Source organism: Trachypithecus francoisi, unplaced genomic scaffold (genome assembly GCF_009764315.1).
Source record: "Trachypithecus francoisi isolate TF-2019V2 unplaced genomic scaffold, Tfra_2.0 Lachesis_group4, whole genome shotgun sequence".
In the NCBI taxonomy this organism is placed as follows: domain Eukaryota; kingdom Metazoa; phylum Chordata; class Mammalia; order Primates; family Cercopithecidae; genus Trachypithecus; species Trachypithecus francoisi.
This window is the reverse complement of record NW_022681469.1, coordinates 28970310-28996931: the sequence shown is the minus strand read 5'-3', so window position 1 is coordinate 28996931 and position 26622 is coordinate 28970310. Positions and strand designations below refer to the sequence as shown.

At 44.5% G+C, this 26622-nt stretch overlaps 1 protein-coding gene and 1 pseudogene across 3 annotated transcripts in view; one reads left to right on the top strand and one right to left on the bottom strand.

Moving 5' to 3' along the window:
• Positions 1 to 26288, bottom strand: part of ZC3HC1 (zinc finger C3HC-type containing 1) — a 36339-nt gene extending 10051 nt beyond the window's left edge. The window contains exons 1-4 of one of the 3 annotated variants that reach the window (XM_033192455.1): positions 26063 to 26288; positions 23846 to 23957; positions 15134 to 15284; positions 13669 to 13752 (exon numbers count right to left, since the gene is read on the bottom strand). In XM_033192455.1, coding sequence (XP_033048346.1) covers positions 13669 to 13752; positions 15134 to 15284; positions 23846 to 23957; positions 26063 to 26208 — 493 coding nt within the window. In that variant the 5' untranslated portion in view covers positions 26209 to 26288. Of the gene's footprint in view, positions 1 to 13668; positions 13753 to 15133; positions 15285 to 19566; positions 20476 to 23845; positions 23958 to 26062 lie in introns of those variants that run through there. The other 2 variants (XM_033192457.1, XM_033192456.1) reach the window with 2 other exon arrangements.
• On the top strand, positions 8490 to 8908 carry LOC117072377 (annotated as a pseudogene).
• Positions 26289 to 26622: the final 334 nt, after the last annotated feature.

Below are 26622 nucleotides of genomic sequence, written 5' to 3'. Positions count from 1 at the left end.
AACGCCCATCTCTACTAAAAATACAAAAAATTAGCCAGGCACGGTAGTGTGCGCCTGTAATCCCAGCTACTTGGGAGGCTGAGACAGGAGAATCACTTGAACCCAGGAGGCGGAGGTTGCAATAAGGCTGAGATCGCGCCACTGCACTCCAGCCTGGGCAACAGAGTGAGACTGTCTCAAAAAAGTAATAATAGGCCAGGTGCGGTGGCTCAAGCCTGTAATCCCGGCACTTTGGGAGGCCGAGACGGGCGGATCACGAGGTCGGGAGATCGAGACCACCCTGGCTAACATGGTGAAACCCTGTCTCTACTAAAAAAATACAAAAAACTAGCCGGGTGCGGTGGCGGGTGCCTGTAGTCCCAGCCACTCAGGAGGCTGAGGCAGGAGAATGGCGTAAACCCGGGGGGCGGAGCTTGCAGTGAGCTGAGATCCGGCCACTGCACCACAGCCTGGGCGACAGAGCGAGACTCCGTCTCAAAAAAAAAAGAAAAAAAATAAAGAATAATAATAAAATAAAATAAATAAACATGTATTGAATGATTGGGGAAATGTAGTAAAATTGATGAGCTATTTGATGGTGTCAGGAAATTATTGATTTTCATTTTGATGGGGCTGTAATGATACTACTGAGACTACGTTTAAAAAGTAGAATCCGTATCGTTTATATCTTGAAATATTTACAGATAAAATGGCATAATATGTGGGACTGAACTTCAAAACAATGCAGAGGGGCAGGGTGTTAGGAATACAGAAGAAACAAGATCGGCCATGAGTTGATCATTGTTGAAGTTGAGTGATGGGGTTTTATTATTTATACTATTCCGTGTACTTCTGTGTATGTTTGAAATTGTTACCTTAAGAAGGAGAAAACAAAACACAGTTAGTAAAGATGGAGACTTAAATAGGTGAAAGGGCTTAAAGAACCATCATTTTATAACAACTACCAAGTTATAATTTACTGTGAGCTAAGAATGAAAAAACTGGCATGTTCCTAAAGTCTACACAAGAGATTCAAAAAGGCTCACATTATAAGGTGAAACATAACTGGGTACCAGAGTAAATAAAGTATACAATTAGGAATTCTACTGGTAATACCTAAGTTGGAAAAGAATCTGTCTGAAATCTAAGCAGTGTGGAAACTGATTATATACTATAGTATAATTATCTCTGGCATTACCCAATTCATCTACTGCATATTTGGTATACTGGTACAAAGGCAAATGATGAGTGCAGAAAGGCCTTGCTAAGCTACTTCTTTTTTTTTTTTTTTTTTGAGACGGAGTCTCACTCTGTCGCCCAGGCTGGAGTGCAGTGGCCGGATCTCAGCTCACTGCAAGCTCCGCCTCCCGGGTTTACGCCATTCTCCTGCCTCAGCCTCCCGAGTAGCTGAGACTACAGGCGCCTGCCACCTCGCCCGGCTAGTTTTTTGTATTTTTTAGTAGAGACGGGGTTTCACCTTGTTAGCCAGGATGGTCTCGATCTCCTGACCTCGTGATCCACCCGTCTCGGCCTCCCAAAGTGCCAGGATTACAGGCTTGAGCCACCGTGCCCAGCCGCCAAGCTACTTCTTAAAGAGGTCAGTCTAGTAGGCCTAGAATGATAAGTAGAAACTACACTGAATTAGCTTTTTTTTTTTTTCTCCCCGAGACAGAGTTTTTGCTGTCACCCAGGCTGGAGTGCAATGGTGCAATCTTGGCTCACTGCAACTTCTGCCTCCCAGGTTCAAGCAATTCTCCTGCCTCAGCCTCCCGAGTAGCATGGGTTACAGGTGCCTGCCACCATGCGTGGCTAATTTTTATATTTTTAATAGAGACGGGGTTTCACCATGTTGGCCAGGCTGATCTTGAACTCTTGGCCTCAGGTGATCCACCCGCCTCGGCGTCCCAAAGTGCTGAGATTACAGGCATGAGTCACCACACCCAGCCCTGAATCAGCTTTAATAAAGAATGAAAACACATATTGGAAGAGATTTCATAGGAAAAGTGAAGAAAGAACATGTCATCCTAACCTGATCATCTAAAAAGTAGGAAGCCACTCAACTCACTGGTCTTTTCTCAGCCTCAAATTAACATTTAGTTGCTCAACAGCAGTATAAGGCAGCCCCGTAGGCTACAAAGATGAGACACACATTCAACATCCTTGAGTTACTCATAATCTAATATGGAAGCCAGACACGCAATGCGATTACAGTGTGATAAGTGTTATCACAACAGTAAAGAGAGACCATTATGAGAGTGTACAATAGGGATACAGCAGATACTGTTAGCTGTTCACCCAGCTATCTCCTGCTCCTGCCTTGCTAGCAGAAGGAAGGTTTTATTTGTTGTCTTATCTTTCCCATAGGGTAAATTCCTGACTTGTCTCTATCAATCCCAACAGCAGCGTTTTCCTTAACAGTGACCCATTTAGGAAGGGGTATTTGATCCAGTCGTGGTCAATAGACAGGAAAGGTAGCGGGCTGGAGGGATTCTGTGACTATGTGAAGGCTAGATGGTGTTTGCACATGACTCTTCAAACTGCTGCCTTGAGAGGAACTAGTTTTAGAACAAGATGACATGCTTCTTGCAAGGACTGGGTCCTTAGTGCTATGTCTGAGCCAATAAATTTACCAGCCCTGCAGGAATCCTACTTCTTTTTAAAATTATTTTATTTTTTGAGACAGTCTTGCTCCATTGCCCAGGCTGTAGTGCAGGAGCATGATCTTGGCTCACTACAACCTCCACCTCCTGGGTTCAAATGATTCTTGTGCCTCACCCTCCCGAGTAGCTGGGACTACAGGCATGTGCCACCATGCCTGGCTAATTTTTTTTGTGTGTATTTTTAGTAGAGATGGCGTTTTGCCGTGTTAGCCAGGCTAGTCTTGAACTCCTGGCCTCATGTGATCTGCCTGCCTCTGTCTCCCAAAGTGCTGGGATTATAGATGTGAGCCACCACACCCGGCAATTCTTACTTTTTTAAAAATAAGAATTCTTAATTTTTGTCTTAGCTAGGAGCAAACATAAAGCTATCTCGGCTTTTATTTTTTATTTTATTTATTTTTTTGAGATGGAGTTTCACTCTTGTGGCTCAGGCTGGAGTGTAATGGCGTGATCTCGGCTCACTGCAACCTCCGCCTCCTGGGTTCAAGCAACTCTGCCTCAGCCTCCCAAGGAGCTGGGACTACAGGTGCCCGCCACCACGCCCAGTTAATTTTTTGTATTTTTAGTAGAGATGGGGCTTCACCATGTTGGCCAAGATGGTCTCCATCTCTTGACTTCATGATCCGCCCACCTCAGCCTCCCAAAGTGCTGGGATTACAGGTGTGAGCCACTGCACCCGGCCCGTTTTGTGATGTTTTAACTGTCGTTTCCATCTTCCCTTTCCCAGCTCAGGTCTGTGGTAGCCTTGAAAACCCACATCCTGGCCGGACGCAGTGACTCATGCCTGTAATCCCAGCATTTTTGGAGGACAAGGCGGATGGATCACCTGAGGTTGGGAGTTTGAGACCAGTATGACCAACATGGAGAAACCCTGTCTCTACTAAAAATACAAAATTAACTGGGCATGGTGGCACATGCCTGTAATCCCAGCTACTGGGGAGGCTGAGGCAGAATCGCTTGAACCTGGGAGGCGGAGGTTTGGTGAGCCGAGACTGCGCCATTGCACTCCAGCCTGGGCAACAAGAGTAAAACTCCATCTCAAAAAAAAAAAGAGAAAAAGAAAACCAACATCCCCACGATCATGGTGAAAACCAGTAGCTTAGCAGTCACCGGAGAGCACAGAAAAGAGGTGGAGCTCCTCCAAAGCCCCCTTCCAGAGAACCATCATTATTTGATCTGTGTGGCAGTTGCCTGGAAATCATACTGTCCCAGTGAGAACACCCTTTTCCCCAGACAGGTTTTCAAAAATGATCATTGGCAACTGTTTAACATCACAGTTGCTTTGAGGCAGCAGTATGAATTGGAACAAATAATAAGCTGACCAAAAACCTTAAAAGCTGGGAAATGAAATGTCCATAGGCAGGCTTGAAAGGCTCTGACATATTCCTTGGAATCTAGAAGCACATGCGCAAGTATAGAGCTATACACATGCCCAGGAAAGACCTGAAAAAGGCCCTAAGCTCTCACCTCTGGCTGATGCTGAGGTCCTGCTTGTGTGAAGGCTGACACAGAGTTGCAAACTGCCTGCTTGACTACTGAAAGTGTGCTCCCCCCACCACACAGAGCTCCTTGGCAAGACTGGGGGACTTATTTGTTCTAGGCATTTAAAGAAATCTCTGTCCAATCGTCCTGTGAAAGTTGATTTTGAGGCTGGGCACAGTGGTTCACGCCTGTAATCTCAACGCTTTGGGAGGCCGAGGTGGGCGGATTACGAGGTCAGCAGTTCAAGACCAGCCTGGCCAACATGGTGAAACCCTGTCTCTACTAAAAATACAAAAATTTACCAGGCATGGTGGCAGGCGCCTGTAATCCTAGCTACTCAGGAGGCTGAGGCAGAATTGCTTGAACCCAGGAGGCAGAGGTTGCAGTGACCTGAGACCATGCCATTGCACTCCAGCCTGGGCAACAGAGCAAAATTCCGTCTAAAAAAAAAAGGTAAGTTGATTTTGATAATTTTGCAAGTGTTCTTTTTGCTCTCATAGAGGATTTTCAGATGCCCTTCCTCCACCATCCCCACTGGAGACATCCTACATGGATTGAGACAAGAAACACGTATTTGAGGCCAGGCACAATTGTTCATGACTGTAATCCTAACATTTTGGGAGGCTGAGGTAGGAAGATCACTTGAGGCCAGGAGTTTGATATCAGCCTGGGCAATATAGTGAGACCCCATCTCTACCAAAAAAAAAAAATTAGCTGGATGTGGTGGCATATGCCTGTAGTCACAGTTATTCAGGAGGCTGAGGCAGGAGGATTGCTTAAGCCCAGGAATTAAGGCTGCAGTGAGCTATGATCATGCCACTGCACTGTAGCCTGGGAGAGAGAGAGAGGAGAGAGAAACGTGTACTTGATAGAAGAAACAGAAGGAAGGAAGGGAGGGAGGCAGGGAGGGAGGGGAAGGAGGGAAGGGGAAAAGGGGGGAAGTGAGAAAGGGAGGGAAGGGAGGGAGGGAATGGAAGGAAGGGAAGGGAAAGAAAGAAGGGAAGGAAGGGAAGGAAGGGAAAGAAGGGAAGGAAGGGAAGGAGGAAGGAGGGAGGGAGGGAGAGAGGGAGGGATGGACTACCTGATAGAAGAAATAATACTTACAAATATATCAGTGCTCTCCTGCTTACTAAAATCAATTTTAAAAATTAATTATTATTAGCCAGGTGGCATTTGTAAGCCCAGCTACTCTGGAGACTTAGGCAGAGGTATCACTTGAGCCCAAGAGTTCTAGGTCAGTCTGGGTAACAGAGTGAGACCTCATCTTTTTCCTTTGCTGCAATGCAGTGGTGCAATCATGGCTTACCACAGCCTTAACCTCCCAGGCTTACGCGATCTTGCCACCTCACCCTCCCGAGTAGCTGGGACCACAGGTATGCGTAACCATGCCCAGCTAATTTTTTGTATTTTTTGTAGAGATGGGGTTTTACTATATTGTCCAGGCTGGTCTTGAACTCCGGGACTCAAGCAATCTGCCCACTTCAGCCTCCGAAGGTGCTGGGACTACAGGCATGAGTCACCACGCCTGGCTGCATTTTATTTTATTTATTTATTTATTTTTTTTTTTTGAGACGGAGTCTCGCTCTGTCGCCCGGGCTGGAGTGCAGTGGCCGGATCTCAGCTCACTGCAAGCTCCGCCTCCCGGGTTCACGCCATTCTCCTGCCTCAGTCTCCCAAGTAGCTGGGACTACAGGCGCCCGCCACCTCGCCCGGCTAATTTTTTTGTATTTTTAGTAGAGACGGGGTTTCACCATGTTAGCCAGGATGGTCTTGATCTCCTGACCTCGTGATCCACCCGTCTCGGCCTCCCAAAGTGCTGGGATTACAGGCTTGAGCCACCGCGCCCGGCCTGCATTTTAAATTGTAATGATTATTTTCTTATTTGAGTTTCAGACATTCATAAGTGGGGTAGTGGATCTCCTTTAAGCTGGCTATTCTATTCTTTTAGCACTGTCTGTAGCATTCGTTTTTGTTTTTCGAGACGGAGTCTTGCTCTGTCACCCAGGCTGGAATGCAGTGGCACAATCTCGGCTCACTGCAACCTCTGCTTCCCGGGTTCAAGCAATTCTCCTGCCTCAGCCTCCTGAGTAGATGGGACTACAGGTGCGTGCCACCATGCCTGGCTAGTTTTTTGTATTTGTAGTAGAGATGAGGTTTCACTGTGTTAGCCAGGATGGTCTCAAACTCCTGACCTCGTGATCTGCCTGCCTCGGCCTCCCAAAGTGTTGGGATTACAGGCGTGAGCCACCACGCCTGGCCTGTCTGTAGCATTCTTGAAAACATTCTTGCTTTCTAGCAACAACAGGATATTCTGATCCAAGTTGATTTATTGTCCTTGCTCCGAGACATGGAATCAGCAACTCTCCAAAGAGCCTGATCCTTTTAATCACACTAGACTAAAATGAGGGACCAAAATCTGGTTGCTAACAATGCAAACAAGTGTGGGCAGAAGTGCTGCTATTACTGCATTTGGGCCCCTTCTAATAACAAAACTGTAAAAGATTTTTTTTTTAAACAGCCTTACTGAGGTTTAATTGACATAAATTGCACATATTTAGGTATATAGTTTGATAAGTTTTGACGTGCACATTCATGCAGCCATCACTGCTAGATTTCTATTTTTACATCTTGAGTTTATATTTATTTTCCCGATTTAATGCTGCATATTATTCTATCCTGTTTTTCTTTCATTTCCTTTTTTTTTTTTTTTTTTAAGAGACAGGGTCTTGCTCTGTCATGCAGGCTGGAGCACAGTGACATGAGTATAGCTCACTGTAACTTCGAATTCCTGGGTTAAAGGGATCCTCCTGCCTCAATCTAGCGAGTAGCTTAGGATGACAGGGGTATGCCACCACACCTGGCTAATTTTAAAGATTTTTTTCTTTTTAGAGACAGGGTGCCCAGCCTGGTCCCAAACTCCTGGCCGCAAGTGATCCTCCCACCTCAGCCCTGCAAAACACTGGGATTACAGGCGTGAGACTCCACGCCTGGCTGGGGTTATTACTTTAAGTCCTTTTATGTCTTCTAAGTTTAGTTCTTTGCCTTGAGACTTACCCCTTACAGTTTGTACTCTACCCTAGTTCATTTTATCTATAACATCTCTTCCTTCTTCAAAAAATCTCATAGCTTCTCATCACATACATTTAATAAAATCATGGTCTGGCCACTGTCTACACTTTAGTCTTCTTCTCTATTCTCCCCCCAGGGACACTGTGAGCCAGCCCTGTGAAACTATTCAGCATTCCCCAAATGTACCATCCTTTGGCCTTTTGCTTTTACCCACTGTTGTTGGTCTTTCAAATTCAGCCTAGAAGCCAGGCGCGGTGGCTCACGCTTGTAATCCCAGCACTTTGCCAGCACTTTGGGAGGTTGAGGAGGGTGGATCGTTTGAGGTCAGGAGTTCAAGACCAGCTTGGCTAACATGGTGAAACCCTATCTCCACTAAAAATGCAAAACTTAGCCAGGCAGTAGAGGCGTGCACCTGTAATCCCAGGTACTCGGGGGTGCTGAGGCAGGAGAATTGCTTGAGCTGGGGAGGCGGAGGTTGTGGTAAGCTGAGATGGAGCCACTGCACTCAAGTCTGGGCAACAGAGTGAGACCCTGTCTCAAAACAAACAAACAAACAAACAAACAAACAAAAACCCCGCCGAGTGAAGTGGCTTCCTTCTTCAAAAAATCTCGTAGTTTCTCACCTGAACCTGGGAGGCGGAGGTTGCAGTGAACCCTGTGAAACTATTCAGCATTCCCCAAATGTACCAGCATTTTTTTTTTAAATGGAGTCTCACTGTGTTGCCCAGGCTGGAGTGCAGTGTTCAAGCGATTCTCCTACCTCAGCATCCCCTAGTGCTAGGATTACAGGCATGAGCCACTGTGCCCCGCCAATCTCAGCACTTGGGGAGGCCGAGGCAGGTGGATCACCTGAGGTCAGGAGTTTGAGACCAGCCTAGCCAACATGACAAAACCCGTCTGTACTAAAAATACAAAAATTAGCTGGGGATGGTGGCGCATGCCTGTAATCCCAGCTACTGGGGGGCTGAGGCAAGGGGATCACCTGAACCTGAGAGGCGGAGGTTGCAGTGAGCTGAGATCTTGCCACTGCACTCCAGCCTGGGCTAAGCTGAATTTGCTTTTTTTTTTTTTTTTGAGATGGAGTCTCACTCTATTGTCCAGGCTGGCATGCAGGAAGCTTTGGCGGGGATGGAGAAAGAAGAGGAAAAAAGAAAAGGAGGGAGGAGGAAAAGAGGAGGGAAGGAGAAGGAAGACAGGAAATAGAATAAGTAACCAAATGGCTTAAACAGTATGAAAATGTAGGCTGTGGGCTCCATGCTTCCACCTCTAGCGGTCTAGGTGGTGGTGTGCGAGGCAGTGATGACAGCCGGCAACAGTGATCCGCAGGCCGGTGGTTTAGGGGAGGACGCCTCACAGCTCATCCTTCCCAGAGTTTGAGACAGCTGAGACACTTCTAAATTCAGAAGTTCATATGCTTCTGGAGCATCAAAAGCAATAGAACAAGAGTAAAGAGGATGAATAGAAACTCTCAAAGGTCTCCATGCAAACGTTTAACTACACACAGCCCATTTCAAAAACAGAGAGACCACTGCCAGTGTTCATAGCTTACTGCTCTAGGAAAAGCTTCATACGTTTAGGTTGGCCTTGCTTGGCCAACTTTTGCCTAGAGACTGCTGAGGAGTCCAAGGCCCTAATCCCAAGCCTAGAAGGGTGGTTTGAAGATGAGGAGCTACAGCAGATTCTTGATGATATTTAGAAAGCGCATCTTTCAGTATTAATCTCCAAACAACACTCTGCTCTTTGGGAGAACCCCGGCCCCAGCACAGCACCACTTTCCCAGAGTTTGGGGCTGACTTGCACAGAAATCCCATTGCAGAAGACAGTTAGGATTCTTTTGGAGAGAACGGTCCAGCTTGGTGTTGGATTAGGTTGCTGTTTCAAATAACTGTTAGGCCAAAATGGCATGTAATCTTGAAGCAGCCTTGCAGTTGCAACCTGTGGCTTCCTCAGTATCTCCAGGAAGGATAAGGTGGCGTGGTGTGTTTAAGTCACGTTGTTGACTGCCTCATCTGTGGTTTTTGGCTCTACATCATCTTTTATCCTTAATATTTTATGTTTTAATTTCAGTGTGTTTACACTTTTGTTTTGTTTTGTTTTAGCAACTGGGTTTTACTATATTACCCAGGCAGGTCTCAAACTCCTGGACTCAAGTGCCCTTCCTACCTCCGCCTCCCAGAGTGTTGGGATTATAGGCATGAGCCACCATGCATGGCTGTTTATGCTTTTTGAAACTAGACCAGAACACAGTAAACATTATAGGGAAAGAACATTCTTACCTAGATGCCAAAAGAAGAATTAAACCAGTATCATTTTTTGAAATTCTTAAAGGGTGAGAGTATTGATGACTGAGAGAGTCTTGGGAGCACTGTGCCTAACCTGGGAGACGGAGAAGGTATGCCATGGAAAGCATTTCCATCTGGTGGGGACAACTGTGCTAAGTGTCATGGGGCCCAGGGCTTTGAGATGAACAGATACTTTGCCTTTTTCCTTTTCTTTTTTTTTTGAGATGGAGCCTCCCTCTGTTGCCCAAGCTGGAGTGCAATGGTGGGATCTCGGCTGACTGCAACCTCTGCCACCCAGGTTCAAGCAATTCTCCTGCCTCAGCCTCCCGAGTAGCTGGGATTACAGGCGTGTGCCACCACGCTCAGCTAATTTATTTTGTATTTTTAGTAGAAATGGGGTTTCACCATATTGGCCAGGCTGGTCTCGAACTCCTGACCTTGTGGTCCTCCCGCCTTGGCCTTCCAGACTGTTGAGATCACAGGCGTGAGCCACCGCACCTTACCACTTTGCCTTATTTCTTAGACTGTATTGCAGAATGTAGATTTGGAGTAAGTGGTCCTGAAGCACTTATTTTGTCACCCACAGATTAAGATTTTCCTTCACAGCCTATACTTGAAGGTCTCAACACTTCGAAGTCTCCTCTTATGGGGCATTCAGTCTAACCCTCTGGCTTGCTACTTAGCAACAGGTGTTCTGTGACGGGGTGATTTGGAAGGAAGGAGTCTGCCCCTTTCTGAGCCACAACAGTGAAGCTATCTGATCTAAGCCTAAGTGGGAGAGACATTTTCATAGCTAAACATTCTAGCTTTGATTTTTCTGGAGAGAAATATGTCTGTTTTTTTTCACAATTCAGGGGTTTTTCTTTGGGGCACTTGTTGACTCTGTATGAATGTGCAATCCGAGGGAAAAGCTGGAGAAAGAACAAAGTTGGCTTTAAAAGTCAAGGTAAGGCTGGGTGCAGTGGCTCATGCCTGTAACCCCAGCACTTTGGGAGGCAGAGGCAGGTGGATCACCTGAGGTCAGGAGTTCAAGATAGCCTGGCCAACATGGTGAAACCTCATCACTACTAAAAATAACACTTTGGGAGGTTGAGGCAGGAGAATCACTTGAACTCAGGAGGGAAAAATCAGCCAGGTGTGGTGGTGGGGACCTGTAATCCCAGCTACTCGGAAGGCTGATGCAGGAGAACTGCTTCAACCCAGGAAGCGATGGTTGCAGTGAGCCAAGATTGTGCCACTGCACTCTACCTGGGCGACAGAGTGAGACTCCGTCCTAAACTAAACTAAAGTAAACTAAACTAAACTAAACTAAACTAAACTACTGTTTAAAGAAATTTAATTTAGTTTATAATTATTGGTAAATGTTAGGAAAAAATTACCTTCAAAATTAGTAGTTTTGCTTAATCAATTTAAGCATAAAGTGAAAATAATCGAGTGTTCTTTTATCTACACAAATGTTCTTTGAATGTTAAAGAACCAAACCAAGCGACTGTATAATTGAAAGGTCATATCTAAGACCCATTTAGGAGGTAGAATGGATAGGTCAAAGTGGGTGACGATAGAGAAGAGCATCTAAAGTGACTTTCAGGTTTCTGGCTAGGACAACTGGATGGGAGGTCAGGGCTATTTGCCAAGATGGAGAAAGTTTTAGGTATAAGAGGAAGAGTTCAGTTTTATACACACTGAGTTCCAGGTACCTATAATATTAAGTGGAAATGTTTAGAAGGTAGATGAAAACATGAGTCAAGCTCAAAAGAGAGGTCTGGATAGGAATTAGAGGTCTCCGAGGTGGTAGCTGAATTACGAATGAGATCAGGAAAGCAAAATGTATAGTGACAAGAGTTGGGAACCACAAATAGAGCCCTGGGCAGACCTTAAAAACTTAGATGCCAGGCACGGGGCTCACGCCTGTAATCCCAGCACTTTTGGAGGCCAAGACAGGTGGATCACTTCAGGTCAGGAGTTCGAGACCAGCCTGGCCAACATGGTGAAACCCTGTCTCTACTAAAAATACAAAAATTAGTCGGGTGTGGTGGCACGTGCCTGTAGTCCCAGATACTTGGGAGACTGAGGCAGGAGAACTGCTTGAACCCAGGAAGCAGAGTGAGCCTAGACTGAGTCATTGCAGCACTCCAGCCTGGGCGACAGAGCAAGACTCCATCTCAAGAAAAAAAACGAAAAACAAAAAGCAAAAACAAACTTGGACTGAGTACACTAGACAAGGATGGATTCAAATCGTCATGGGACCAAGTTTTGTTACACAATACAGTTAAATAACTAGTAAATCCTAGCTATTTCAACAGCAGGAAATCATTATTATGCAATCAGCTTCACTTTAGCAATTTTATTTAATAATCCCTTTTCTATCACCCTTTCATTGATCAAAGGTAGAGGGGAATCTCTGGTTATTTTCAATCTATTTTTTCCTTTTAGTGATAAATCATGGAAGATTCCTAGATATCAGTGACCCTGGAAGTAGCCTGCCATCCTACTGAAATAAAAAATATACCTATATGGCACTGATTCCTGGTCAAGGCATGATATATACAGATGAATAGTGTTGCTTTTTTAACTATGGGTCTAAATAATTTTTTATACTTGCTCTTAGATTCCCCACCAGAGGGCTCTGCTTTGAAGCTGTTTACTTAGCAGGAATATGCCTACATGATTAACGAAATATTTTTTAATTTTTATTTTTAATAGAAATGAGGTCTTACTGTACTTATTGCTCAGGCTGGTCTCAAACTCCTGAACTCAAGCGATCCTCCTGTCTTGGCCTCCCAGTGTTAGGATTATGGTTGGGAGCCACTGTGCCTGGCCGATGAACAAAATATTTTTTAAAACCCAGTTGAGATTACATTTTGGGCTCTCTTATTCCAAAGTGTTCTGTGCACACATCAGTAGTTCCTGATTCAAGGGTGAGTATGTTCTCTTATGGCCCTTATGTAGACAGGAAATAGGAGGTTGGGCCTGGCCTCCCCAGACAGGCAGCCTGTGGCTGTGATGACACCCTTACTTCAATGCTCTTGTGATAGTGTACTGTTTTACTGTAATAAACTGCAGATTTGTGATCACCCTCACTTGGGGTCCCATGAGTCTTCTTTAGCAAATGAACTTCCACCACGATTGCTATTAGTACTCCCTCTACAGGAAGCCTAAGTAGAATATGGCATTTCTTGGTGTGATGGAAAAAGCGAGGGTTTGAAATCAGATTAAACTTAGTTATAGCTTCTTCTAGTTGGTTTTAAGACCTTTGATTCTTAGTTTCCTCACCTAAATGAACTGGGTTGTGGCCAGGCACAGTGGCTGATGCCTGTAATCCCAGCAGTTTGGGAGGCCGAGGCAGGCAGATCACTTGAGGTCAGGAGTTTGAGACCAGCCTAGCCAACATGGTGAAACCCCACCTCTACAAAAAATTTTTAAAATTAGCAGGGTGTGGTGGCGTGCACCTGTAATCCCAGCTACTCGGGAGGCTGAGGCAGGAGAATCACTTGAACCTGGGAGGTGGAGGTTGCAATGAGCTGAGATCGTGCCATTTCACTCCAGCCTGGGCAAAAGAGCAAGGCTCTGTCTCAAAAAAAAAAAAAAAAAAACCCAAAACAAACAAACAAACAAAAAGAACCGAGTTGATAATATCTACCTCCCAGGGCCCCGGTAAGGATTAAATGGGATAATGCATACATATGTCTAAAGCCTTAAGCATGTCAAATGCACTTAATGAAGGTAAGTAATAACACAAGTAAATATAAGTTTTTCTGGAAAAATGCAAATAGAGAAGGAGAAAAAGAGGCCGGCGCAGTGGATCACCCCTGTAATCCCAGCACTTTGGGAGGCTGAGATAGGCGGATCACCTGAGGTCAAGAGTTCGAGACCAGAGTGACCAACATGGCAAAATCCCATCTCTACTAAAAATATAAAATCAGCTGGGCATGGTGGCACATGCCTGTAATCCCAGCAACTCTGGAGGCTGAGGCAGGAGAATCGCTTGAATGCAGGAGGCGGAGGTTGCAGTGAGCCAAGATCGCACCACTGTACTCCAGTCTGGGCAACAAGAGTGGAACTCCATCTCAAAAAAAAAAAACAAAAGAAAAGGAGAAAAATAAACTTCAAAGACTAGGTTTTCACCAACAAATAGACAATATTAGACATGCAATGACGAAGGAAAATGGTGAACAGGAGTTCTCAAAAATAAGTACCTGGGGATGGGCTGTCTGGCCAGAAACAGAACTTCTCATGGGCAGTACACAAGGCTTTCTTCAGCTCAGCACATCGTTGCTTATCTGAAATCCACACAAACAGCAACACCTTAGAAAACACTATATAGATTCAGAATCCAATGAATGGCCTCTAAGAGCAGAGATTTAACTAAAAATACAAATAAGAGAATTTTAAAATGTGAAAATATTATCAACTACATAATCTTAATATTTTCCACAAAACAGGTTCTAAATTGAGATCCTAAAGATCAACAAAGGAGATACCATGTATCTTATTTTTATTTTTTATTTTTTTGAGACAGTCTTGCTCTGTCACCCAGGCTTGAGTGCAGTGGTGCAATCTCGGCTCATGGCAGCCTCCATCTCCCAGGCTCAAGCAATGCTCCTGCCTCAGTCACCTGAGTAGTGTTTTGCATTTTTAGCAGAAATGGGGTTTCACCACGTTGGCCAGGCTGGTCTCAATCTCCCAACCTCATGTGATCCGCCCACTTCAGCTTCCCAAAGTGCTGGGATTACAGGCGTGAGCCACCGTGCCCAGCCCCCATGTATCTTATAAAGCAGAGCATTCCAAATGTGAGCCTTCATAAAAGTCCTTTGTCACTCTTTGTCTAGAAGTATAAATTTTGGAATAAAGTAAACATGCTGCTGTTACCTAGATTACATTAAGTCCATGCTGCAGTAGCTAGCTTAGTTTAAAAAAAAAAAAGGCCGGGTGCAGTGGCTCCTGCCTATAATCCCAGCACTTTGGGAGGCCGAGGTGGGCAGATCACGAGGTCAGGAGATTGAGACCATTCTGGCTAACATGGCGAAACCCTGTCTCTACTAAAAATACAAAAAATTATCCAGGCATGGTAGCAGGCACCTGTAGTCCCAGCTACTCGGGAGGCTGAGGCAGGAGAATGGCGTGAACCCAGGAGGCGGAGCTTGCAGTGAGCCGAGATCGCACCACTACACTCCAGCCTGGGCGACAGAGCCCGACTCCTTCTCAAAAAAAAAAAAAAAAAAAAAAAAAAAAAGACTGGCCAGGCACTATGGCTTACCCCTGTAATCCCTGCACTTTAGGAGGCCAAGGTGGGCAGATCACTTGAGCTCAGGAGTTCAAGACTAGCCTGGGCAACATGGTAAAACCCTACCTCTACAAAAAAAAAACAGAAATTAGCCAGGTGTAGTGGCACTGCGCCTATAGTCCCAGCTACTTGGGAGGCTGAGGTGGAAGGATTGCTTGAGCCCAGGAGATTGAGGCTGCAGTGAGTTGTAATTGCACTATTGTATCTCACTCAGCCTGGGCAACAAGCAAGACTCCATCTCAAAAAAAAAGATTAAAAAAAAAAGATTGAAGTATGCATTTTTTGATCAAACTAAAACGACGTTTTCCCCGCCCCAGAAAACCAGGATAGTACATATTTGAGTGTGGAGAAAAATGTAATTTGTACCTTATACTTACATCTGTCAAAGTCAAAAGCTGGTTGTAAACTGGCACAGAGAAAAGCTTGACAGCTAGAGCACTTGAGCATATCACATTCAACTGTGACCCAGCCATATTTTGCACAGACGAGTGGAGACAGCTCGGGGGGCTTACCTGCCCATTTCAAAGAGTATCCATGTTAAGAAAAACAACACCGCAAATATATATATAAATATGTGTGTGTGTACGTATATGTATATATACACGTGTGTATAAATATACGTGTGTGTGTGTGTGTGCATATATATATGTACTTTTTTTTTTTTTTGGAGAAAAGGTCTCACTCTGTCACCCAGGCTGGAGTGCAGTGGCACAATCTCAGCTCACTACAACCTCACCCTCTCAGGTTCAAGCAATTCTCCCACCTCAGCCTCCCAAGTAGCTGGGACCACAGGTGCACGCCACCACACCCAATTAATTTTTGTAGTTTTTGGTAGAGATGGGGTTTCACCATGTTCCTCAGGCTGGTCTTGAACTCCTGACCTCAGGTGATCCGCCCACCTTGTCCTCCCAAAGTGCTGGAATCACAGGTGAACACTGCAAGTATATTAAAACGAGTAAGTAATAAATTACAATCTTAACTCATTCTTTTTTTTTGAGATGGAGCCTCGCTCTGTCACCTTGGCCGGATTGAATTGGCACGGTCTCGGCTCACTGCAACTTCCACTTCCCGGGTTCACGTGATTCTCCTGCCTCAGCCTCCCGAGTAGCTGGAATTACAGGCATCTGCCATTGCGCCCAGCTAATTTTTGTATTTTTAGTAGAGACGAGGGTTCATCATCTTGGCCAGGTTGGTCTTGAACTTGTGACCTCGTGATCCACCCACCTTGGCCTCCCGAAGTGCTGGGATTACAGGCGTGAGCCACTGGGCCCAGCCCAGCTCATTCTTAATGTATATAGGAATAAACATTAAGGAGTAAGGCAATGAGAAAAGTGGTAAAAACTATTTTTAATGCACAGGCCCATACTTCACAGAATGATGAAGGTCATTTAAGTAATAAGTGGGAGGGAAAAGTTATTAACTTATTATTGAAGAAGTACTATGTATTGTAGGTGTTTAAAATGTTTATTGTCCAAGCACAGTGGCACATGCCTATAATCTCTGCACATTGGGAGGCTGAAATGGAAGGATTGCTTGAGCTCAGGAGTTGAAGATCAGCCTGGGCAACACAGTGACACCTCATCTTTACGGAAAATAAAAAAATTAGCAGGATGTGGTGGTGCACACCTGTAGTCTTAGCTAATTGAGAGGCTGAGGGAGGAGGATGGCTTGAGCCCAGGAGATCAAGGCCACAGTAAGATACGATCACACCACTGCCCTCTAGCCTGGGCAACAGAATGAGACCCTGTCTCACAAAAAAAAAAAAAAAAAAAAAAAAAAAAAAAAAGTTTATTATTGGTTTTCTGGTAGAATATAGCATCTGTTAATTTTCACTGAATCTGAAATACCAGGAACTTAAAGACACTAGTGAAAGTACTGGGATATGCCTAAACAATAAGAGATGGTCAAAGTCAAATACATGGAAATATTTTCTGCCACTCACCTATGCTCTCCTACTGTACCCCATCCATTTTCACTTTCCAAAGAATAAAGGCAATAAAATTATCCCTCCAAAATGTGATTGCTAGTATCAATGGGGATGTGTGAGAATGTGTTTTACATAGCTAAAAGCATCTGTTAAGTATGTATTTGGAAAGGTATCCTAAAACATTTATTACTCCTTAATATTAAATGTTCATTTTTGTTTGTTTTGTTTTGTTTTTTGAGATGGAGTCTTGCTTTGTCGCCCAGGCTGGAATGCAATGGCACGATCTCGGCTCACTGCAACCTCTGCCTCCTGGTTTCAACTGATTCTCCTGCCTCAGCCTCCAGAGTAGCTGGGATTACAGGCATGCGCCACCATGCCCTGCTAATTTTTGTAATTTTAATAGAGAAGGGGTTTTGCCATGTTGGCCAGGCTGGTCCTCCTCGGCCTTCCACAGTGCTGGGATTACAAGTGGGAGCCACCTCGCCCAGCCTCAGTTTTTAATAATCTACCTGGGCCAGGTGTGGTGGCCCCAGCACTTTGGGAGGCTGAGATGGGCGGATCACTTGAGGTCAGGAGTTTGAGACCAGCCTGGCCAACATCTCTACTAAAAATACAAAAATCAGCTGGGTGTGGTAGTACGTACCTGTAATCCCAACTATTGGGGAGGCTGAGGCAGGAAACTCACTTGAACTTGGGAGGCGGAGGTTGCAGTGAGCTGAGATGGCACCACTGCACTCCAGCCTGGGCAACATAGCAAGATGCTGTCTCAAAAAAAGAATTCTACCTGAAGAGCTCTTATTTTACAAAGCACAGTTAAAAAAAGGATAAAATATGAAAGAAGATGCAGCAAAGTTCTACATTTTTATAAAGGGATATAGGAATTTGAAAAACATTCCAACATCAACAAAGGAAGAATGAAGACTGGAAAACAAAATTTAGATACAAATATTAAAGGAGCCATGATTATCTAGAATAAAAGTAATGGTTAAATAATCATTATATCCAAAATGGTGATCAATTTATAGCCAATGAACAAAAAGGAAATGGATCTAAATATTGTATCAAAATCAAGATTTAATGCAAGAAACAATGGTAGAAGGATGGTTAAAATACCTTCCCTTTCCTGAGCAATTTAGTCTTAAAGCCATTAGATGGTGAACAAGGAAGATGTCTGACCCAGGAGGTTGTGAAAAGGCGGCTTAGCCCAGGGTGTCAGAACCAAAATGGTATGTACCAGGCATTCACTTGCGGGCAGCCAAGTGTGGAGTGCTAGGGCCTAAATGGGGTGACGAGAGATTCATGCAAGAAAGGATGGCAGCATGGCAGAAATGGCAGATTAAGTGAAGCGCATATAGGGGATTGATCAAAGTAGTAAATATATTGAGGATAACAGAAATTATGTTTCACAGTGCTGAATATGGGAGGGAAAAATAGGGAAAAGGAGAAAACTAGAATGAATCCTGTGATATACAATTGCAACTGGAGATGTCAGCAGGAACTCATTGTTTTTTAAAATATAGAGAAAAATGGGCCGGGCGCGGTGGCTCAAGCTTGTAATCCCAGCACTTTGGGAGGCCGAGACGGGCGGATCACTAGGTCAGGAGATCGAGACCATCCTGGCTAACACGGTGAAACCCCGTCTCTATTAAAAAAATACAAAAAACACCGGGCGCGGTGGCTCAAGCCTGTAATCCCAGCACTTTGGGAGGCCGAGACGGGCGGATCACAAGGTCAGGAGATCGAGACCCTCCTGGCTAACACGGTGAAACCCCGTCTCTACTAAAAATACAAAAAACGAGCCGGGCGAGGTGGCGGGCGCCTGTAGTCCCAGCTACTCGGGAGGCTGAGGCAGGAGAATGGCGTGAACCCGGGAGGCGGAGCTTGCAGTGAGCTGAGATCCGGCCACTGCACTCCAGCCCGGCCGACAGAGCGAGACTCCGTCTCAAAAAAAAAAAAAAAAAAATACAAAAAACTAGCCGGGCGTGGTGGCAGGCGCCTATAGTCCCAGCTACTCGGGAGGCTGAGGCGAGAGAATGGCGTAAACCCGGGAGGAGGAGCTTGCAGTGAGCACTCCAGCCTGGGCGACAGAGCGAGACTCCGTCTCAAAAAAAAAAAAATAGAGAAAAATGGATGTAAATTTAGATGTGTGTATACATGTCAACGTGTGTCTGTGTGTGTGTGTGTATAAACATATATATTCTCTAGCTTTTTCTTCTGACAGGGCCTGAGAACAGTGGCATCCCAATAGCTATGAGTTCTCCCTGCACCCAGATCTTGGCATTCATTCATTCATTTATATAGAGACAGGATCTTGCTATGTTGCCCAAGCTGGTCTCTCCTGGGCTCAAGCAATTCTCCCGCCTGGGCCTCCCAAAGTGCTGGGATTATAGGTGTGCCACCACACCCAGTTCAGATCTTAGCTTTTAAATAACATTCTCCACTGAAAAACAGCCAAGGATCCTTGTAGAATTGGCTGATTCCAGGGATGGGGCAAGAAAAATACAAGATAAGCCGAGAACAACTTGTTCCTGAAAGCAATAAAGAGGTCATGGGTTATGGGACATGTCAAAAGGCCACAGAAGCCAACCTGAGGGCGATGTCACTGACTAAATAAGGAACAACTGGAGTATCAAAATATATAATGATAGTAATGAATTATAACCCATTGAATAACAAAGAAAATCACGAGTCCACATTGCTACAAATAAATCAATTACATGAAGTTTGATGAGGAATGGGATATTCACATAGTTTCAAAGAAACTCCCCACAAAGTACTTCTTATTTACAAAGGAGGAAAGAGTTATTTTACAACAGAAATGACAGATACTCCCTTAATCAAGTGATCATCACCATAAAGCGATAAATAGAAATCATGTGTCACCTGACAGGATGCAATGAGAATGCAGCACTGCTTCACGACACTCCTGCATAGCCTGAATCTAATCACAAAGAAACATCAAACAAATGTCACTGACATACACTCTACACCACAACTGTTCTGTAATCTTCAAAAGTATCAAGATCATGAAATTCAAGAAAAAACGGAGGAAACGTTCCAGATTAAAGGAGAACAAAGCAACATGACAACTAACTGTACTGTGTGATTCTCAACTGGATCTTTCAACTATAAAGAATGTTATTAGTACAACTGATGAAAAAGCTGGGGTCTGAGGATTAGAGGGGTAGTAACCTATCAATGTCAATTTTCTGATTTTGATGGTTGCATTCTGGTTACATAGGACAAAGTCCTTGTTTGTAGGAAATACTTGGGAGTAGTAAGACATCACTTTGGTGGCTTACTTTCAAATAGCTCAGGGAAAAAAGGTTCTTTGTAACCTCTGCAACCTTTCTGTAAGTCTGTAATTAAAAAATTTTTAAGACTCCCATAAAAAACTACCAAGTCTTTCTGTCCTTGCACACAGGGAATAAAGTAGTGAAAAGTGGAGGACTTGGTGTGGTACCACATTTCTTCTGCCTTCAGTCTCTGCTCCTTTCACAGAGCTACCTGTCAGTACCATGTTGGCCATGTTGGGATAGAGTCTCCTCAGCTTCACAACGTCTATGGTCTATAGGTGCCAAAATGACAGCCCAGAGAAGAATTTGCCATTTTCAGTGGAAAACAAGTGGCAATTACTAATTATGATGACTTGTACTTTGGATCTGATTTGCTGCACTTTTCTTTATAAGACATCAACTGGGCCAGGCGCAGTGGCTCATGCCTGTAATCCCAGCACTTTGGGAAGCTAAGGCGGGTGGATCACCTGACTTCAGGAGTTTGAGACCAGCCTGGCCAACATGGTGAAACTAAAAATACAAAAACTAGCTGGACGTGGTGGTGGGAGCCTGTAATCCCAGCTATTTGGGAGGCTGGGGCAGAAGAATCACTTGAACCACACAGGTTGCAGAGAGCCAAGATCGCATCAATACACTCCAGCCTGAGTGACAGAGTGAGACTCAAAAGAAAAAAAAAAAAAAAAAATACATCAACTGCTTAAGATGGATGTTTGAGCTTACAATCTCTTTGATACTATGCAGCCATAAAAGGAATGAGATCATGTCCTTTGCAGGGATGTGGATGGAGCTGGAAGCCATTATCCTCAGCAAACTGACACAGAAATAGAAAACCAAACACATGTTCTCACTTATAACTGGGAGCTGAACGATAAGAACACATGAACACGTGGGGAGAAGGACATACACTGGGGCCTATTGGAGGTGGGAGTCGGGGAAGGGAAAGCATCAGGAAGAATAGCTAACAGATGCTGGGCTTAATATCTAGGCGATGGATTGATCTGTGAGTAAACCACCATGGCACACGTTTACCTACATAACAAACCTCTACATCCTACACATGTACCCTGGAACTGAAAATAAAAGTTGAAGAAAAAAAGGCCGGGCATGGTAGCTCATGCCTGTAATCTTGGCACTTTGGGAGGCCGAGGCAGGCGGATTGCCTGGGCAACACAGTGAAACCCCGTCTCTACTAAAATACAAAAAATTAGCTAGGCATGGTAGTGGACGCCTGTAATCCCAGCTACTCGGGAGCCGAGGCAGGAGAATTGCTTAAACTCAGGAGGAGGAGGTTGCAGTGAGCTGAGATGGTGCCACTGTACTCCAGCCTAGATGACAGAATGAAACTCTGTCTCAAAAAAAAAAAGTTGAAGGAAAAAAAGGAAACAAAACAATGGATCAAATTCTTGATCTCAGGCATATAGCACACGAGGTATGTTTGTAAATAAACTTATGACATAAGGCTTAATGTCTCTTCTTGAAACATGCAATGTGATAGCTGGTATGTGCTTACTTTTTCATTTGGGTAATATTCCAGTATAAGTTTTTTTTGAGAGAGTATTCTCTGCTGCCCAGGCTGCAGTGCAGTGGTGTCATCTCAGCTCACTGCAACCTCCACCTCCCAGGCTCAAGCAATTCTCCTGCCTCAGCCTCCTGAGCAGCTGGGACTACACGCACATGCCACCATGCCCAGCTAATTTTTGTATTTTTAGTAGAGATGGGGTTTCACCATGTCGGCCAGGTTGGTCTCAAACTCTTGACCTCATGATCCACCTGCCTCAGCCTCCCAAAGTGCTCGGTTTACAGGCGTGAGCCACCACGCCCGGCCTAATTTTGTGTTTTTAGTAGAGGTGGGGTTTCACCATATTGGTCAGGTTGCTCTCAAACTCCTGACCTCAGGTGATCCGCCCACTTTGGCCTCCCAAAGTGCTAGGATTACAGGCGTAAGCCACCATGCCTAGCCAGTATTAGTTTCTGGATTAAAAAAAGGTGTGTGATTTGGCTTATTAATGATCTTAAATTCTGAAATTTTGTTAATTTTTGATTCCTAGGTCAAGACCTTGTTAATAGTTTATAAGATAGAAATTCAGGGCCAGGTTTGGCGGTTCAGGCCTGTAATCCCAACCCTCTGGGAGGCTGTGGCAGCATAATTGCTTGAGACCAGGAGTTTGAGACCAGCCTGGGCAACACAGGAAGACTGTCTACACACACACTACACACACACACACACACACACTGGGGTGGGGGTGCAAACTTGCAGGAAAAAAAGCAGGTGGAGCTACTAAAGACTTCTCTCAAAGCAAGGTGATGTGAGCAGCTTTTAAGGTGGCTCCAATGATCCCTGCCTTCTTGTATTCATGTCCTTGTGTTATCTAGGATCCCTGTCCTTGTGTTATCTGCTCCTCCAGAGTATGGGCTGGCCTAGTGACTTGCTTCTAATGCATAAAATATGACAAAAATGATGAGATGTCACTTCTGAGATTAGATTACAAAATGAGGCTGGCTTGTATCTTGTTCTTTGGCTTGCTCACTCTGATGGAAGCCAGCTGCCAAGTTGTGAACTTTCTTTTAGAGAGGCCCACATAGCAAGGAACCAAGTGGGGAGGGGCATCTCTGGCCAATGGCCAGTATAGAACTGAAGCCCTCCGTCCAACAGACACAAGTAAATGAATCCTGCCAACAGTGTGCCAATGACTGACTTTGGAAGTGACCCTTTCCTATTTTTTTTTTTTGAGACAGAGTCTTGCTCTGCTGCCAAGGCTGGAGTGCAGTGGCACGATTTCGGCTCACTGCAAACTCTGCCTCCTAGGTTCAAGCTATTCTCCTACCTCAGACTCCCGAGTAGCTGAGATTACAGGTGAGCACCACCACACCTGGCTAATTTTGTTTTGTTTTTTTCTTTTCTTTTTTTTGAGATGGAGTCTCACTCTGTCGCCCAGGCTGGAGTGCAGTGGCGCAATCTCGGCTCACTGCAAGCTCCGCCTCCCGGGTTCACACCATTCTCCTGCCTCAGCCTCCCGAGTAGCTGGGACTACAGGCGCCCGCCACCATGCCTGGCTAATTTTTTGTATTTTTAGTAGAGACGGGGTTTCACCATGGTCTCGATCCCCTGACCTCGTGATCCGCCCACCTTGGCCTCCCAAAGTGCTGGGATTACATGCGTGAGCCACCGCACCTGGCGTTTTAATTTTTCTTTTGAGACAATTTTCCTAGTTAAGCCTTGAAATGACAGTGCCCTGACCAACCTTAATCGTAGCCTGTGAGAGACCCTGAGTCAGAGGACTCAGCTAAGCCATTCCTGGATTCCTGATCCACAGAAATTACGAAATAAAAAATGTTTGTTGTTTTAAGATCACTAAGTTTTAGGGCAATTTGTTATGCAGCAATAGGTAGCTAATATACAAAGGAAAATCTAGAGACATTATCGTAGTATAGTCTCTAATAATCTAAAAAACATTAGATTATAATCCTGGATCTGCCATTTGCTAACAGGTTCATCTTGGGCAAGTCATATAACCTGCCCCAAACTGTTTCCTCTTTTGTAAAACAAGTATAATAATAATGCTTATTTTCATAGGTTTAAGGTCAAGATTGAATGTGATAATATATGCAAAAACATCCTATATATGAGTATTAGTTATTATTTCTTCTTTTCTCAGGCTGTTAGTTTTTTCTTCTGTAAAAAGAAAAGGTTAGATAACCTCAACTGTCCCTCTGAGTGATAACACATTAGGACACTGACTTTCCTATATAACTTCTTACGAAGGTTTGATTCTAAAGTTTAAAACATTAGAGTAAGTAGTGTAATACGTTGGAGGAATTCTAGAAGCAGGCAGAAAGTGCAATTCACATGAACTAAAAAAGGATATAGAAAATGTTTCCACTCTGCTAAAGAAGGCTTCTTTGCTTGTAGATTCCAATGAAGGTTGTTCCGCTTGGGGTGATCCATTAACTGACTGGGAAGTGGCAGACGTGTCCTTCCTAATATAAAGTGGCAAAACTGTTGGTAAACCTTTCACGGTACCCTCTGCTTAAATGTTTTCTATCTAGCTTCTCTATACATCGTATCATAAATCACACCAACGCTGGATTTTAAGCTTCCTAAAAATCATTTTACTCATGTCATTCCTCAGGTTATTATTTTCAATGGTTTTATAATACTTACTAAATAAAATCCAAATTCTTCAGTCTGGCATTCAAAACTCTTTACAGTTTACCCATATCTAAACTTCAATCAATTTCTGCCTCTACAGTGCTCCACTAATCCTAGCAAACTATTCTCCTCACTCATTCACTGTTCTCCACAAGTATTTTGCATAACTTTAGTAAACAGAAAATAAGACTCAAGACTTCAGGTATGCATTATACAGTTTGAATCTCTTCAGAAATTAGACTCTTTTTTTTTTTTTGAGATGGAGTCTCGCTCTATTGCCCAGGCTGGAATGCAATGGTGCGATCTCAGCTCACGGCAACCTCCGCCTCCCGGGTTCAAGCAATTCTCCTGCCTCAGCCTCCCGAGTAGCTGGGATTAGAGGTGCGCACCACCGGGCGTGGGCCCGGCTAATTTTTTGTATCTTTAGTACAGATGGGGTTTCACCATATTGGTCAGGCTGGTCTCAAACTCCTGACTTCGTGATCTGCCCGCCTCAGCCTCCCAAAGTGCTGGGATTACAGGCATGAGCCACTGCGCCTGGCAGAAATTCGACTCTTAACAGCTGAAAAAACAATTTTGATATTTCTACCTGGAGGGACCTTTGATACCCTCTCCTTCCAAAAAAAAAGAACCAATTAGAAAATTCGAATCAAAGTAAAGATCTTCAGGAGATTTCATGAAAAAAAAATCAGGGAGAAAAAAACTCAGCAAAGGAATTCTCTCATTCTCAGTGGAAGGCATTTCAACAGTGCTCGGGGAATTCGGGGAATTGCTGAAAGACAAGTATGTATGTATGTATGTATGTATTTATTTATTTACAGAGTCTCGCTCTGTCGCCCAGGCTGGAGTGCAGTGACGCGATCTCAGCTCACTGCAACCTCCGCCTCCCTGGTTCAAGCAATTCTCCTGCCTCACCTCCCCAGTAGCTGGGACTACAGGTGCAGGCCACCACACCCGGTTAATTTTTTGTATTTTTAGTAGAGACGGGGTTTCACCGTGTTAGCCAGGATGATCTTAATCTCCTGACCTTGTGATCTGCCCGCCTCAGCCTCCTCAAAGTGCTAAGATTACAGGCGTGAGCCACTGCGCCAGGCGACAAGCATTATTTTAATAAAAATAAGATTACATCAACGATTATAGCTCAAAAGAAATAAACTTATTCTAAAACTCTCAGAGATTCATAGAGAGCTTCAAGGCGGTGTGGGAAAAAAAATTTTTTTCCCCAAGAAAAAAAATTCACAGCATCCATAAACTTGGATGGATAAAAATGACATTTATTTCTCTTTAAATGACAAGATTTAGCATTTTCTTCAATTATGAATGAGGGTAAAAACGCCATAGTAGTATTAGTACCTGTTAATTTGTCATCAATGGAAATAATATTCCCACATTATGGTGGTTGCACGTTTTCAAATACCTTTTATGGTTGACAAGACATACTACTAGATATTATGAACTCTTTAATAAAAAGAATGTTACTGCATAACTTTTTCCTTTTACTATCTTGATAACTACATTCCAATCTAACTGGTTTCCTTTATAATCCTATGTAATTTACTTCAAGCATTTAAAAATATTACGAGAGTTAATAAGCTTCTCCAGAGAACCAAAGGGGTCCACGACACCAAAAAAGGTCAAGAATTCCCAATTAAGAGAAGTCAGGTGAACTCATCCAGTTAACGGTCCTTTTTTTCCTTCCAAAAATAATGTCCGATGACAAAATTTCGGCTGCGGTTGGGAATCCGGTACATCCCGACGGGAAGATCAAAGCCGATCAAACATAGTAACCAGAGTATCTTTCAGATCCTAAGAAGAAGCCATCCCCATTCCCTGAGTCGCCGACCGAGGGAAACCCCCCACGCGACACGCCACCCCCTCCCCAAGCCTTCTCCAATCTTCCAACGCCGGACCCAGGGCTAACTCGTGAACTCACGCGTCCACGCCTCCCTCTTCTGGGGCAATCCCTTCATCTATCAGCTGCCGGATTTTCTGGGGGGTCCCTTCTGGGGAGCGAACAACTGCACCCCAATTCTTTTCAACTCCTACGGCAAACGCTTGTCCCTCACTGGGCACCGCCATCTTGGTCCGCTGCCGAGTCGCTTCCCCGAGCGTTTGAAGGCTCCGGAACTTCCGTCCTGAGAGGTTAATATCCGCCTCTTGAGGCAGCCTGTTTGGGAAAGTCTAACCGCGTGGTCCACGCCTTTTTTGGTCATTTTAGAACCTTAGAGCGAGCTTAAGGAGGGCTGTAGTGTTTAGGACAATCTTGATTAATCATTTCCTTTATCAACTAGCATATTTAGGTTGATAAGAGATTTTAGAACGCGTTCTGTCCAAATTCAGCAGGGAAGAGGGGCTTAACTTAGTTTTCAACGAATACTAAGTAATACGGCCAGGCACAGTGGCTCATGCCTAATCCCAGCAGTTTGGGAGGCCGAGGCGGGCGGATCACCTGAGGTCAGGAGTTCGAGACCAGCCTGGCCAACATGGTGAAAC